A 14,997-nucleotide genomic window follows, 5' to 3' on the forward strand; every position below is an offset into this window, starting at 1 on the left:
GCATGTCTCTGTGTGTTCACATCAGATCACTGCATGTCTCTGTGTGTGTTCACATCAGATCACTGCATGTCTCTGTGTGTGTTCACATCAGATCACTGCATGTCTCTGTGTGTGTGTGTTTACATCAGATCACTGCATGTCTCTGTGTGTGTTTACATCAGATCACTGCATGTCTCTGTGTGTTCACATCAGATCACTGCATGTCTCTGTGTGTGTTCACATCAGATCACTGCATGTCTCTGTGTGTGTGTGTTTACATCAGATCACTGCATGTCTCTGTGTGTGTGTTTACATCAGATCACTGCATGTCTCTGTGTGTGTGTTTACATCAGATCACTGCATGTCTCTGTGTGTTTACATCAGATCACTGCATGTCTCTGTGTGTTTACATCAGATCACTGCATGTCTCTCTGTGTAAATCTCCTGGGAGCTCCTGAGCTCTCAGATCTCTCGGGTTCCTCGGGATCGTTAGTGGACAGCTGGACACCCCCACCTTTATTTTATCATCTTGAATCTCTTTTCAGAACCAGTTCCAGGTTTTGAACTCGTTCTCGTTACCAGCTGGTATCAACTTTCCAAAAAAAATAAAAATAAACCCATAAAATGTTTTCATGTTTTTACACGTCAACTTTATTTAAAGTTTTTCATCAAACCATTTCTCATCTACACAATCCCAAAATACAAAACCAATAGTTCATTTCATACTCCGTCTGTCGCTAAAAACAAACAGTCATGTAACATTAGACTAACAGTGTGTACTCATTACCCAGCAGCCCCCTGGTCATGTGACCTCAGAGGAGAAGGTTCCAGTTTGTGGAGTCAGTTTGGAAGTGAAAGAAGAAATGACTCGACGTCAAGGACTTCTGTATTTTGATGGTGGGACCTCAGTTTGGCCTGCTGGGGGCGACAGACCCGTCTTCATCCTGAAGACATGCGGGCCATTACCTTTACCCCCCCCCCCCGCTCTGTTTTCTAAACATCTGATCAGTCAGGTTAACTTCATCTGATGATCCCACTTCTGAACTGAATCCTGATTGGTCCCGCTGTCTTGACGACAGAAAAGTTTCATTGTAACTGATAGCTGTAACCTGCAGTAAGCTGGCTCCGCCCCCCTAACCTGCAGATCATGCAGAGCTGCATGATCACCAGTTTCACTCTTCCCTGTTTACGTTTGTTACGTAAGAGAATCTTTGATCACTGATCTGAAGGATTTTTATTTATTATTAAAAACAAACTACAAAGAAAAAGTTCAGCTGCTGGGTAACTAAACAGCATCAAACGCCACTGTGTGTGTGTGTGTGTGTGTGTGTGTGTGTCTGTGTCTGTGTGTGTGTGTCTGTGTGTGTCTGTGTGTGTGTGTGTGTGTGTGTGTGTTGTATTAGTTGTCATGGAAACATCATGATTGACAGGCGTACTCCTCTTCCTGGCGCCTTGCTGAAAGGCAACAGGAAGTGACAGTGACTGAAGGCCTCGAACAGAAAGGGGAAAGAGGAAGCGAAGGCATCGGTGGGAGGAGTTAAAGTCAGTGTGTGTATGTGGCAGCCACGCCTCCCGGGGCTGATGGGAAATATTGCTCTGTGTTTATTTGAGGTCCAGCACCATGGCGGCCGGATTCTCCAGATACTCCTTCCACAGATTGGAGAAGCGAGACATGGTAGCGCCGTCAATGATCCGATGATCGGCCGACCAGCTGACGTTCATGATGTGAGCTCGGACCACCTGACCGCTGGCGTCGAATCGAGGAAGAACCTGAGGACAAAACAAGGTTTAAAAACTGACTCATAAATTTAATGTCGTGAACATTTTTTTATTATTAAATGATAATCAGAACGTGGTGTTCCCCAAGGCTTGATGCTCAGGCCGCTGCAGAAGATCAGCTGATCTTAGTTCATAAACTCAGGTTTAAGATCAGCTGATCCTAGTTTATAAACTCAGGTTTAAGATCAGCTGATCTTAGTTTATAAACTCAGGTTTAAGATCAGCTGATCTTAGTTTATAAACTCAGGTTTAAGATCAGCTGATCATAGTTTATAAACTCAGGTTTAAGATCAGCTGATCTTAGTTTATAAACTCAGGTTTAAGATCAGCTGATCATAGTTTATAAACTCAGGTTTAAGATCAGCTGATCTTAATTTATAAACTCAGGTTTATAAACTAAAGCCCTGTTTCCACCGAGCGGTCCGGCTCGGTTCGTCTCGGTACGGCGCGCATTTTTCAGCATTTCCACAGACTAATCCCGGGAAAGATTCCCAAATAACTGATCTGTACCGTCCCACTTCCGTTGGGGGGCCAAGAATGTGGAGCCGACCTGAAAAGGTGGAGCTAAACACTGCAGTCCTCTGATTGGTTGAAAGAATCGTCACTTCCTGTGTTACGTCGGCAAACAAAACTCTGCCGTGTTTAAAACATTGACTGTATAAAGTTCTCACCTGGATTTTTCCCAGAGCTCCTATTGCGACTTCAGGAGGCAGGATGACGGGTTTCGCATAAGTCCCTCCGATCTGGTTCAGAAAACAGTAAACGGATTGAGGCTTGTTGTCAGTGTTCAGTCGGTGTTTGTGTTGTTGTTGTTGGACTCACTGATCCGATGTTGGACAGGGTGAATGTCCCCCCGCTGAGCTCATTGGTCCCCAGCTGACCTGCAGCGCCGAGTGTCTGCAGACGGTTTAACTCGAGAGCGATGTCGAACACGCTGAGTAACTGAACGTTCTTCACATTAGGAACCAGCAGACCTTGAATCGTGTCCATCGCCAGACCGATGTTATGAGACGCCTGCAACACAGGAAACCTCAGAGGTCTGGACTATGAAGGAGGATTTGGGGTCAATGAGGTCACTTCAGGGTTTACTGAAGCCAGATCCCCCAAACAGACCTGGCTCTGGTGACCTCTTCGTAGTCCTGACCCCTGATCTTCAATAAACCTGGTCTACAGCAACGTGACACTCGCAGCCAGCGCCAGGTGGACGGGGCCTGAGACCTTGTTTACCATTTGTCTAAAAACAAATATTTGTCCAATACTTTTGTCTTCAACTTCTATTTGTGTTACCATGGTAACACACAGGTATCGATAATGTTTGCCTGAACTAGAATCACCTGGTGTCAGATCTTTAACTACTGTCTCACCTTGTACGTGATGTTCTGGCAGCCTTCGTCCACCGAGGCGTTCAGGATCGGAAAGTGCAGGAGTCCAAGGGAGGCAGCCTAGACCAATGAGGACACAGTTTTAAGGTCAAGTAACCAATCAGCGTTGATATGAAGGTGCCCACACTCACCTTGATGAAGAAGGGCATGTAGCTCAGTTTGACCCCCCGAGACTCAGCCGTCGTCTTGAGCTCTGCTCTCAGAGTGACCAGGCGGCTCAGGTCCACCTCGTCACAGTACCCGAAATGAGGAATCTTCAGCGCCGCCGTCATCGTCTTCACCATCGCTTTGTGGAAACCTGAGGACCACAGACCGCACATCACCTGATCTGTTCATACTGTTAACCTGCAGACAGGAAGTTACTGCTGAAACTTCCTGTCAGGTCATCCTCAGGTGACGATAAATAGACGCACCTTTGAGCGGCTCTGTCACGTCTTTGCCAGTGAAGACAGGTTTGGGTGTGGTGGCTGGAGTTTTCATGGCTGCTGGAGTGCTTACAGGTCTGGCAGCAGCAGCTGCTGGGGGTGTGGCCGGGGGCGGAGTCTGGATCTCTTGGAACAGGGTTGGAGGTAAGATGGCTCCGGTCTGCCTTGCCAGGAAGTTCAGAATGTCCTCCTTCAGGATCCGACCGTCTTTTCCCGTCCCCACCACCTCACTGAGCTTTATCTAAGGGGACGGACCAGCAGACCTGTCAGACCTATAACACCTGTCACACCTGAAACACCTCTAACACCTGTCACACCTGAAACACCTGTCACACCTGTAACACCTCTAACACCTGTCACACCTGTAACACCTGTCAGACCTGTAACACCTCTAACACCTGTCACACCTGAAACACCTGTCACACCTGTAACACCTCTAACACCTGTCACACCTGTCAGACCTGTCAGACCTCTAACACCTGTCAGACCTGTAACACCTGTCAGACCTGTAACACCTGTAACACCTGTAACACCTGTCAGACCTGTAACACCTGTCAGACCTGTAACACCTGTCAGATCTGTAACACCTATAACACCTGTCACACCTGTAACACCTCTAACACCTGTCACACCTGTAACACCTCTAACACCTGTCACACCTGAAACACCTGTAACACCTGTCAGACCTGTAACACCTGAAACACCTGTCAGACCTGTAACACATGTCAGACCTGTAACACCTGTCAGACCTATAACACCTGTCAGACCTATAACACCTGAAACACCTGTCAGACCTGAAACACCTGTCAGACCTTTAACACCTGTCAGACCTTTAACACCTGTCAGACCTGAAACACCTGTCAGACCTGAAACACCTGTCAGACCTGTAACACCTATAACACCTGTCAGACCTGAATCACCTGTCAGACCTGTAACACCTGTCAGACCTGAATCACCTGTCAGACCTGTAACACCTATAACACCTGTCAGACCTGAATCACCTGTCAGACCTGTAACACCTGTCAGACCTTTAACACCTGTCAGACCTTTAACACCTGTCAGACCTGTAACACCTGAAACACCTGTCAGACCTTTAACACCTGTCAGACCTTTAACACCTGTCAGACCTATAACACCTGTCAGACCTTTAACACCTGAATCACCTGTCAGACCTGTAACACCTGTCAGACCTTTAACACCTGTCAGACCTTTAACACCTGTCAGACCTGTAACACCTGTCAGACCTTTAACACCTGTCAGACCTGTAACACCTGTCAGACCTGTAACACCTGTCAGACCTGTAACACCTGTCAGACCTTTAACACCTGTCAGACCTGTAACACCTGTCAGACCTTTAACACCTGTCAGACCTTTAACACCTGTCAGACCTGTAACACCTGTCAGACCTGTAACACCTGTCAGACCTTTAACACCTGTCAGACCTGTAACACCTGTCAGACCTGTAACACCTGTCACACCTGAAACACCTGTTGCAGGTTATACTGGGACACTGGAGACAGACTTACGTTGTTTTCCATGGCGAGGCGTCTGACAGCGGGCGTGGCCTGGGTCTTGTGACCTTTGATCTCCTGGTGGGTGTGTTCTTCTTGGGCCATGGCGGGCGTCTCCACCACGTCTTCCTCCTGGATCACCTCTGGATATCAAGTAAGCTTTCAGTCTGGATCAAACAGAACAAAGGATCACCTGGTACAGGTGTATGCGTCTCACCGGAGCTGGACTCTGTCTCTATGTCGACCAGCGGCTTGCCCACCAGGGCGATGGCGTCCACGTCGTAGTAGAGTTTCTTGATGACGCCGTCATAGCGGCTGGTGATGGTGACGGACGCCTTATCGCTCTGAACCTCACAGATGCTGTCGAACTGAGAAACCTTATCTCCCTCCTTCACGTACCTGCACACAGGTAACCCGTTTGTTACCGCGGCAACAAAACAGGAAGTCAGTGTTGAGTGTTTGTTGACTTACCACTCCTTCACTGTCACCTCCATGATTCCTTCCCCGATGTCGGACAGTTTGAACTGGACGATCGGCCCGCGGCTCACTGAAACACATCGATGACATCATCACAACCTTATAAACTGCTGAGTCATGAAACATATTTATCTGAACCACGACAAAACCAGAACGAGCTCCGGTTACTGGACCAACAGTGAGACACCTGGAGGAGATCGAGAGACCACTATCTGTACACCTGCAGGACCCTGAGACCTGCACACCTGCAGGACCCTGAGACCTGCACACCTCCAGGACCCTGAGACCTGCACACCTGCAGGACCCTGAGACCTGCACACCTGCAGGACCCTCAGACCTGCACACCTGCAGGACCCTGAGACCTGCACACCTGCAGGACCCTGAGACCTGCACACCTGCAGGACCCTGAGACCTGCACACCTGCAGGACCCTGAGACCTGCACACCTGCAGGACCCTGAGACCTGCACACCTGCAGGACCCTGAGACCTGCACACCTGCAGGACCCTGAGACCTGTACACCTGCAGGACCCCCATAACACAGACCCTCCTCAGCCCCCCCATCATCAGCAGTGTCTTATTATTCTTCATATTTGATGTTTTTTATTTCTATTTCTTCTTAGATTTAAGTTCTTGTTATATTAGTTTAATTTCACACCAACACAAACTCCTGGTTTACGTAGCGGACTCTGCTGCACCTGGTCTGGCTCTGTATCAAACACTCCACAGGTGTGGACTTACCTGTGGCCGTGTGCAGCGTCCTGAGCGTCAGCATGTTTCTGTCCCACCTGAAGACGAGCGGCTGAACGGTTCTGCCACAGCTGAAGGTCTGCAGCCGGAAACATCTCCCACGATACTGCTGACTGAGCTGACAGGAAGAGAGGAGAGCGATTAGCATGTAGCACGCCTCCGTCTCCATGACGACACAGCGAGCTGCTCAAACTGTCGTCTGTGTCGTCATCACTTGGTATAAAAGCTCACACAACAAAGGCGTCCATGTTGTTACGTCTTCCTGTCTGTAAAACAATCTTCCAACTAAACAAGTAAAAATAACAATCAACCAGAAAAAATGTAAAACATCAAAATATAAGTTTAAAGTCAAAGTTCAAGATCACTAATACAAGCTGGTGATGTCACCATGCTTTAAATTAAAGGACCAATCAGAGAGCTGCTCTCTTCCTGCGTGATCATGAAGGAAACCTGCTGTGTTGAAGCTTCTCTGACAACAATGCAGCAGCCAGTATGTCCTCCTTCTAACTTTAGATTCTGCTCCTGAAGGGTCTGGATCTGATTGGACCAGAGAAGGTAGGCGGGGCTTTGAAGGCCGTTTTGGACGCCCCTGGGTTTGCCAGATATGAGAGCAGTTATCAGGTGAACAGGTGTTGCAGCGATGGAAGCGGGCAGTGGAACTGCTTCAGATAGAAGTGATTGTACCCGAGCTAAAAAGCCTCTGCATGTTTCTAATAAGCTCCAGCAGCAGAAAGCTGCTCAAACTAGGATCAATGTTGGAGATGAAACATGGAGAGAGGTTAGAACGCAGAAAGCTTTACAGACCCATGCAGAGCTGGCTAAACACTGAAGCTACAGTGTCCACCACATGCAGAGCTGGCTAAACACTGAAGCTACAGTGTCCACTACATGCAGAGCTGGCTAAACACTGAAGCTACAGTGTCCACCACATGCAGAGCTGGCTAAACACTGAAGCTACAGTGTCCACCACATGCAGAGCTGGCTAAACACTGAAGCTGCAGTGTCCACCACATGCAGAGCTGGCTAAACACTGAAGCTACAGGGTCCACCACATGCAGAGCTGGCTAAACACTGAAGCTACAGTGTCCACCACATGCAGAGCTGGCTAAACACTGAAGCTACAGGGTCCACCACATGCAGAGCTGGATAAACACTGAAGCTACAGTGTCCACCACATGCTGACCTGTGAGAGAGGAGGGGGGAGACAGCTCTGTGTGATGATTAGTTTAGACTGCAGTACTCATTTTAAACACTAGGGGGCAGAGCTACAGACTGCTCCTTTAAGGATCTTTAAATACAGAGGAAGTTACGATGATGGCGGTCCACACAGTTGTTGGTGTTTCCTGCTTCTCTGAACGAGACGTTACAAGAACTGGGCGAGACTTGGTAACGACCTGTGATCGACCTATAAAAGCAAAGCATGATGCAAAATGTAAAGACACGCCCACCCCGGCAGCTCTTTCTAATAACTCGCCCACTCGGACGCTACATTCAGGTGTTCCTCGGATGGTCCCACTTCAGTGTGATCACATGATTTCAGTCTGAATGTTGTAAAAACAAACATGGTGAACGTCAATGAAATATCTTCAGCACGCCACGGCGATGACAAAGACGTCAAGTCGGTAACCTCGTTCTTTCCTGAGTTTCGACTTCAGCAGACATTCATGTTTCAGTTTACAAATTGGAAACTCGTTTTTACGATGTGTGCGACCCCACATGAATACAGCGCATGCTCGTACACATGGGGGGCGGGGCCTTAAAGAGACAACATTTCAGTGTGAGGTTGAAATGACATCAGTGTCAAATACATGTTTGAGAAACTGGACAGGTGACCCAGACTGACCTCATGACAGGTGACTTCTTTTAAAGGTTAAGGTCACCTGGAGTGTGAGGAGGGTGATGATGTCATGTTCAGATTTTAAAGCGTTAACAGGCTGCAGAGGACACGTGACCCTCATCGTGAGGACACAAAGAACTACAAAGACCAGACCAGAGACCAGACACTAAGAACTAGAAAGACCAGAACTCTGTTAGCACGCTGACAGCTTGCTCACCTGCCGGATGCTAAATGAAGCTAACTGTAGCACCTGGTGAACACGTGACCAGGTAAACTGGCAGCCTATCAGCAGCTTGCTCTGTTGTTATGTCTTTCTTTTAGCATTAGCTTCAGAATGAACAGATTAATCTGCCGGGGTGACATCACTCTGTGTTAGCTCCACATTAGCTGCAGATGCTAACAAAGAGAAAGCGGAAACACGTGAACTGTATAAAGTTTGATTTTCTCACCAGCCGTCTGAGCACAGTGAAGGAGCCTCTGGTCACCGCCGCCATCTTTCTCTGCTGCCTCTAACGCTCTGACGTCACAGCTGCACGCCCCTCTCAGAAGCCAATCACAGCGCAGCTATCCAGCGCCAGGAGTTCTTCTTCTTCTTTTTTGGATTGGCAGACTAGACTAAGCATTGCTGCCCCTCCCAGACTGTAAATAAAATAAGATATTACTTTATTGATTCCCAATGGGGAAATTCAGGCGTTGCAGCAGCAGAACAGCAGTATAGAATCATAAAAAGTCAAAAACCGAATAAAATAGTCACATATAATTCCAAAAATAGTAGAACAGGATATATATACAGAGGACTACAATGGGATGAGCTCAGCAGGACAATGAAGAAATGATGTGCAGGTTAAAGTGACCAGTGAAGATTTAAAGTGACGTGTGTTCAGAGGCAGTGAGTTATGTAAGGTTGATAGTTATAACGTATAATGTAATATATTTCAATAGATGCAATATTCTGTTATATACGTCTGTGCAATGTATAGAATATAAATATAATAAATATAAAGTCTGACGTCCTCATACAGATGGTTATTTAATCATATTTATTCATATTTATTAATACATATTACTATATACGTAACAATATATAACGGTATTTAATATGTACTAATATTTAATGATATATAATATAGTAATATATAATAATATGTAACAATTAGTGATACTATTTAATTATATTTGATAATATATTAATGTTAATTACGATTAAAACAGCGCGGAACTGTGTCATTGCTACGCGCTAGCTTTTCACTAGCTTCATGCTAGCTTTTCACTAGCTTCATGCTAGCTTTTCACTAGCTTCATGCTAGCTTTTCACTAGCTTCATGCTAGCTTATCGCTAGCTTCATGCTAGCTTTTCACTAGCTTCATGCTAGCTTTTCACTAGCTTCTTCATAAGTACAAACAAGAAGCGTTTGCAGCCTAAACTCAACCAAATGACTGTCTTCAGTCCCAAAATTAAAAATTCAATTCAACGTCTGATAAACTTACAGATTCACTCGCTAAATTGATGGTTCTGGACTGTAGACCACTGTTAGTGGTAGAAGATGAGGGGTTAGAAAATGTGCTGGCAACGTGTGAGACAACTTTCCAGCTGCTGTGCAGAAAAACTATTTCAAACAAGCTCCAACAGCTTTATGAAACTGAGAAGTAACACTGCATCCATTCATCCACCAAAATCCATTTAGACTGAGAAGTTGTGCTTTTTAGGGCAAATATTGTGATGCAGTGAAAATGTGATTTATTAATTAGAAAGCCCTGAGTTAATTCGTTAAAATTTTTAAATGAAGTCCCACCCCTAATAATAATATATAATGATATTTATTAATATATAAAGACCTTCACTGGATTATTGAACACGTTTCCATCATGCCAAGAGCATGAGTCATTTCTACTTTTCCTACTTTATTCTAACATGAGCTATTGTTCCCCATAAATAAAGTTTATTTACAAATGAGACAAACAATCACATAAATCAGATACAGAGTGAACAGATGAGTCTCCAGCTGCTTCTTCAAAGTGTCCACAGAGGTCACAGCTCTCAAGTCTGGGGCAAGACAGGTCCAAAATGTCGGAGCCACTAACTGAAAGGCTCCTTTGGTTTATAGCATGTTTATAGCCTTGTTCATGGAACCACCTGCAGACCCGGGTCAGAGGACCTCAGGGACCTGCTGGTGTTCTCAGGCCTCAGCAGCTCAGTGACATAAACTGGAGCTTGACCATGCAAGGCTGAAAACACAAAAGCAGCCCAGTGGATGATCCTGGATCACCTCTGTCATGATGTCTGGATGCTGAGTTATTTTAAGGCTGCCACCTGGTGGTCAAAAAGAGTACTGTAGAACTTTCCGGGGTAGACCCAGAGTTCTCCACCATGACCTGACCCGAACGCTTACCCCGAGGAGGAAGATGGATGGATAAACAGAACTTTAAAAGTCTGCTATAGTAATGACATAACATGCTTCTGTGTTAGGGTCCCTTAGATCAGGGTCCAGAGACTGGGACCCCCAAAGATCAGGGTACAGAGACTAATAATTGTTGATCCAGAGATTAATAATATATTTAAGTTAATTATTATTATTACTTTTATATAAGCTCTACCAGGTGTTATCTGGAGACACTTTACAAACAGCAGGTAAAGGAGCTCACTTATTGCTGTATTACAAGAGCCCAGCTTAATCCGTCACAGCGTGGCAAGAACTTCCCTGGGCTGACCCGGGCTCATGACGGAACAGACATCTGCTAAAAAGTTCTGCTCTTAGTTTGAAAGGGAGCGGAAGTGTCTGTGCGGAGAGGTTTCGCTCTTAATTTGAAAAGGAGCTGAAGTGTCTGTGCGGAGAAGTTCGGAGACGAAGAGTCCAAACAGTGAGGTACCGGTACTGGAGTGTGAACGTGTTTGGTGTCCCGGTAAAGATGGAGTCCGCGGTGCAGATTGACGGCAGCGTGATGGAGGGAGTGAGTATCTTTTTGTTTAGTCATCGTGGCGCCTGCTAACATGCTAACAGAAGGCTAGCCGGCGGGTAGCAGCTGGTACCGTAACCCCGGTGTCGGTTCTCCTTAGGGCGGACAGATCCTCCGGGTGTCCGCGGCCCTCAGCTGCATCACCAGCTCCGCCATCAAAATCTCCAAAATCCGAGCCGGCAGGAGCACACCTGGGCTCAGGTGAGTTCAGCGGCTAGCATGCTAACGTTAGCCTATTCTTTAAAGTTCTGCTAACTTAGTTAGCAAACATTAGCATCTATAAAGAGTGATAAAATTTTAATTAAATTAACGTTATTTATTTAAAGTTTATATTAAACATACAGCATATCTTTTATCATTAATGTGATAAGTTTGATATTAAACGCATCTTTATTTATTTAAAATTTATATAAAACACATCTTTATTATTTATATAAGTTTGATATTAAACACATCTTTATTATTTATATAAGTTTGATATTAAACACATCTTTATTATTTATATAAGTTTGATATTAAACACATCTTTATTATTTATTTATTTAGGATTGATATTAAACACATCTTTATTATTTATTTATTTAGGATTGATATTAAACACATCTTTATTTAAGGTTGATATTAAACACATCTTTATTTAAGATTGATATTAAACACATCTTTATTTAAGGTTGATATTAAACACATCTTTATTTAAGATTGATATTAAACACATCTTTATTTAAGGTTGATATTAAACACATCTTTATTTAAGGTTGATATTAAACACATCTTTATTATTTATATAAGTTTGATATTAAACACATCTTTATTATTTATTTATTTAGGATTGATATTAAACACATCTTTATTTAAGGTTGATATTAAACACATCTTTATTTAAGGTTGATATTAAACACATAATATATTTGTTTAAAGTGGATTCTGTTTTTTTAAACTGTTCTGACTCTAAAAAAACCATTAAGATAATTTAAACAAATAACATTAATATTTAGTGGAACTACTTTAAATCACAGAAATAAACCTAAATAGTTAGAATTCAGACAATTAAACATACTGACTTGAGGATTTCAACAGAAAAGGTAATAAATAAAGATGCAGACGTCTCTGAAGTCACAGCTCAGTCACGTCATTGTTTACCTATATAAATAAAGATTGATTGATCACCATGTCTTGTTTTATTGAGACATTTAAGTGGATTAATTTCCCGCCTGTGACACCTGAGCGCTCTGACATGTACAGAGACATACTTTGAGTCAGATCAAAGGTCAGAGGTCAAACTCATGTATATTCCTGATGAGCGTGCTGACACAGTGACCTGCAGTGATGACCACGTGTGAGCAATATTTCCTGTGTACTCAGACCTCAGCACCTGAGCGGCCTGCAGCTGGTCTCAGATATGTGCTCAGGAAGTCTTCAGGGCGCCGCCATCGGATCCACAGAGGTCAGTCTGAGTCCCGGAAAGATCCGGTCTGGAAACTACACGGCCGACACGCAGACAGCGGGGTGAGGACAGATATCACACAGGAAATACTAACCAATCATTGTTCTCTAAATGAACTGTGTGTGTGTGTGTGTCAGGAGTGTGTGTCTCCTCCTGCAGGTGGCGCTGCCCTGCGCTCTGTTTGCTGATTCGTCCTCACAGCTCTGTCTGAAGGGAGGAACCAACGCAGAGATGGCTCCTCAGATCGACTACACTGTCAAGGTACAACACACACACACACACACACACACACACACTCATAACACACACACACACACACATAAACGCATGACACACACATCACGGCCCATCCTATTTATCAGAGCTTCCTGGTAGATCGTTAAGGACGGCTGGCCAGCTGCTGCTGGAGGTACGCAGGTGAACATGTGAGCACTGAGGTGACCGAGCTTTCTCTCTGGCTCTGAATCAGCTTCCAGCTGAACTGGTCTCGTTTCTGAGCAAAGCCTTTTTATTTATTTATTTTAATACCCAGTAGCATGGTGACACTTTTATCCTTTACTTTGTTTTACTTTACTGTATTTTATTACTTTTATTCAATTTTGTTTTTAGTGGATTTTATGTTTTTATTTGACTTGTAAATCATTTACATTTACGCACTCATACACACACAGAGACACACGATACACACACAGAGACACACGATACACACACAGAGACACACACACATAAACTACACATACAGACACACACTCATAATAAACACACACTCATAATAAACACACACACTCATAATAAACACACACACACATAATAAACACACACTCATAATAAACACACACACTCATAATAAACACACACACTCATAATAAACACACACACTCATAATAAACACACACACTCATAATAAACACACACACTCATAATAAACACACACACTCATAATAAACACACACACACTCATAATAAACACACACACTCATAATAAACACACACACACTCATAATAAACACACACACTCATAATAAACACACACACTCATAATAAACACACACACACTCATAATAAACACACACACTCATAATAAACACACACACTCATAATAAACACACACACACATAATAAACACACACTCATAATAAACACACACACTCATAATAAACACACACACTCATAATAAACACACACACTCATAATAAACACACACACTCATAATAAACACACACACTCATAATAAACACACACACTCATAATAAACACACACACTCATAATAAACACACACTCATAATAAACACACACACACTCATAATAAACACACACACACTCATAATACACAAACGGAGACACACACACACTTAATACACACACACACTCATAATAAACACACACACACATAAACTACACATACAGACACACACTCATAATAAACACACACGCACTTAATACACACACACACTCATAATAAACACACACACACATAAACTACACATACACACACACACTCATAATAAACACACACGCACTCATAATAAACACACACACACATAAACTACACATACACACACACACTCATAATAAACACACACGCACTCATAATAAACACACACACTCATAATAAACACACACACACTCATAATAAACACACACACTCATAATAAACACACACACACTCATAATAAACACACACACTCATAATACACACACACACTCATAATAAACACACACACTCTAAACACACACACTCATAATAAACACACACACTCATAATAAACACACACACTCATAATAAACACACACACTCATAATACACAAACGGAGACACACACACACTTAATACACACACACACTCATGATACACACACCTGTGCGCCTGCTGTCTTTAACCCTTTGTTTTCTTCTTCAGGTGGTTTTATTCGGGGTGGGACTGGATTTAAAAAAACCAACCTTAATAAATCACATTTTCACTGCATCACAATATTTGCCCTAAAAAGCACAACTTCTCAGTCTAAATGGATTTTGGTGGATGAATGGATGCAGTGTTACTTCTCAGTTTCATAAAGCTGTTGGAGCTTGTTTGAAATAGTTTTTCTGCACAGCAGCTGGAAAGTTGTCTCACACGTTGCCAGCACATTTTCTAACCCCTCATCTTCTACCACTAACAGTGGTCTACAGTCCAGAACCATCAATTTAGCGAGTGAATCTGTAAGTTTATCAGACGTTGAATTGAATTTTTAATTTTGGGACTGAAGACAGTCATTTGGTTGAGTTTAGGCTGCAAACGCTTCTTGTTTGTACTTATGGAGAAGCTAGTGAAAAGCTAGCATGAAGCTAGTGAAAAGCTAGCATGAAGCTAGTGAAAAGCTAGCATGAAGCTAGTGATAAGCTAGCACGTAGCAATGACACAGTTCCGTGCTGTTTATGAACTGCGTTAAAAAAAATTAACAAGTTATTTTCTAGTAATT

The 14,997-nt window shown here is 43.6% G+C and overlaps 2 protein-coding genes across 2 annotated transcripts in view; one reads left to right on the forward strand and one right to left on the reverse strand.

The window, feature by feature from the left end:
- Positions 1-606: 606 nt before the first annotated feature.
- On the reverse strand, positions 607-8,694 carry dbt (dihydrolipoamide branched chain transacylase E2). Its single transcript, XM_079350327.1, has 11 exons — positions 8,588-8,694; positions 6,293-6,419; positions 5,548-5,623; positions 5,294-5,475; positions 5,092-5,219; positions 3,554-3,806; positions 3,272-3,438; positions 3,123-3,200; positions 2,581-2,772; positions 2,430-2,501; positions 607-1,749 (listed from the first exon to the last, which is right to left on the reverse strand). Exons 1-11 carry the CDS (start codon positions 8,630-8,632, stop codon positions 1,582-1,584), a joined length of 1,488 nt encoding a protein of 495 aa, XP_079206453.1. The 5' UTR covers positions 8,633-8,694; the 3' UTR covers positions 607-1,581.
- A 2,189-nt stretch (positions 8,695-10,883) lies between these two features.
- rtca (RNA 3'-terminal phosphate cyclase) overlaps positions 10,884-14,997 on the forward strand; it is a 6,953-nt gene continuing 2,839 nt past the window's right edge. The window contains exons 1-4 of the mRNA XM_079351469.1: positions 10,884-11,087; positions 11,194-11,294; positions 12,456-12,599; positions 12,675-12,798. Coding sequence (XP_079207595.1) covers positions 11,046-11,087; positions 11,194-11,294; positions 12,456-12,599; positions 12,675-12,798 — 411 coding nt within the window. The 5' untranslated portion in view covers positions 10,884-11,045. The remainder of the gene's footprint in view (positions 11,088-11,193; positions 11,295-12,455; positions 12,600-12,674; positions 12,799-14,997) is intronic.

Source organism: Symphodus melops, assembly GCF_947650265.1.
Source record: "Symphodus melops genome assembly, chromosome: 8".
Lineage (NCBI taxonomy): Eukaryota > Metazoa > Chordata > Actinopteri > Labriformes > Labridae > Symphodus > Symphodus melops.

Coding starts and splice junctions, on each gene's coding strand:
- dbt (XM_079350327.1), bottom strand. CDS start 8,632: ATGGCGGCGGTGACCAGAGGCTCCTTCACTGTGCTCAGACGGCTG. Junction 3,201..3,271: donor ACATGCCCTTCTTCATCAAG/GTGAGTGTGGGC, acceptor TCATTGGTCTAG/GCTGCCTCCCTTGGACTCCT. Junction 1,750..2,429: donor GAGCTCTGGGAAAAATCCAG/GTGAGAACTTTA, acceptor TTTTGTCCTCAG/GTTCTTCCTCGATTCGACGC.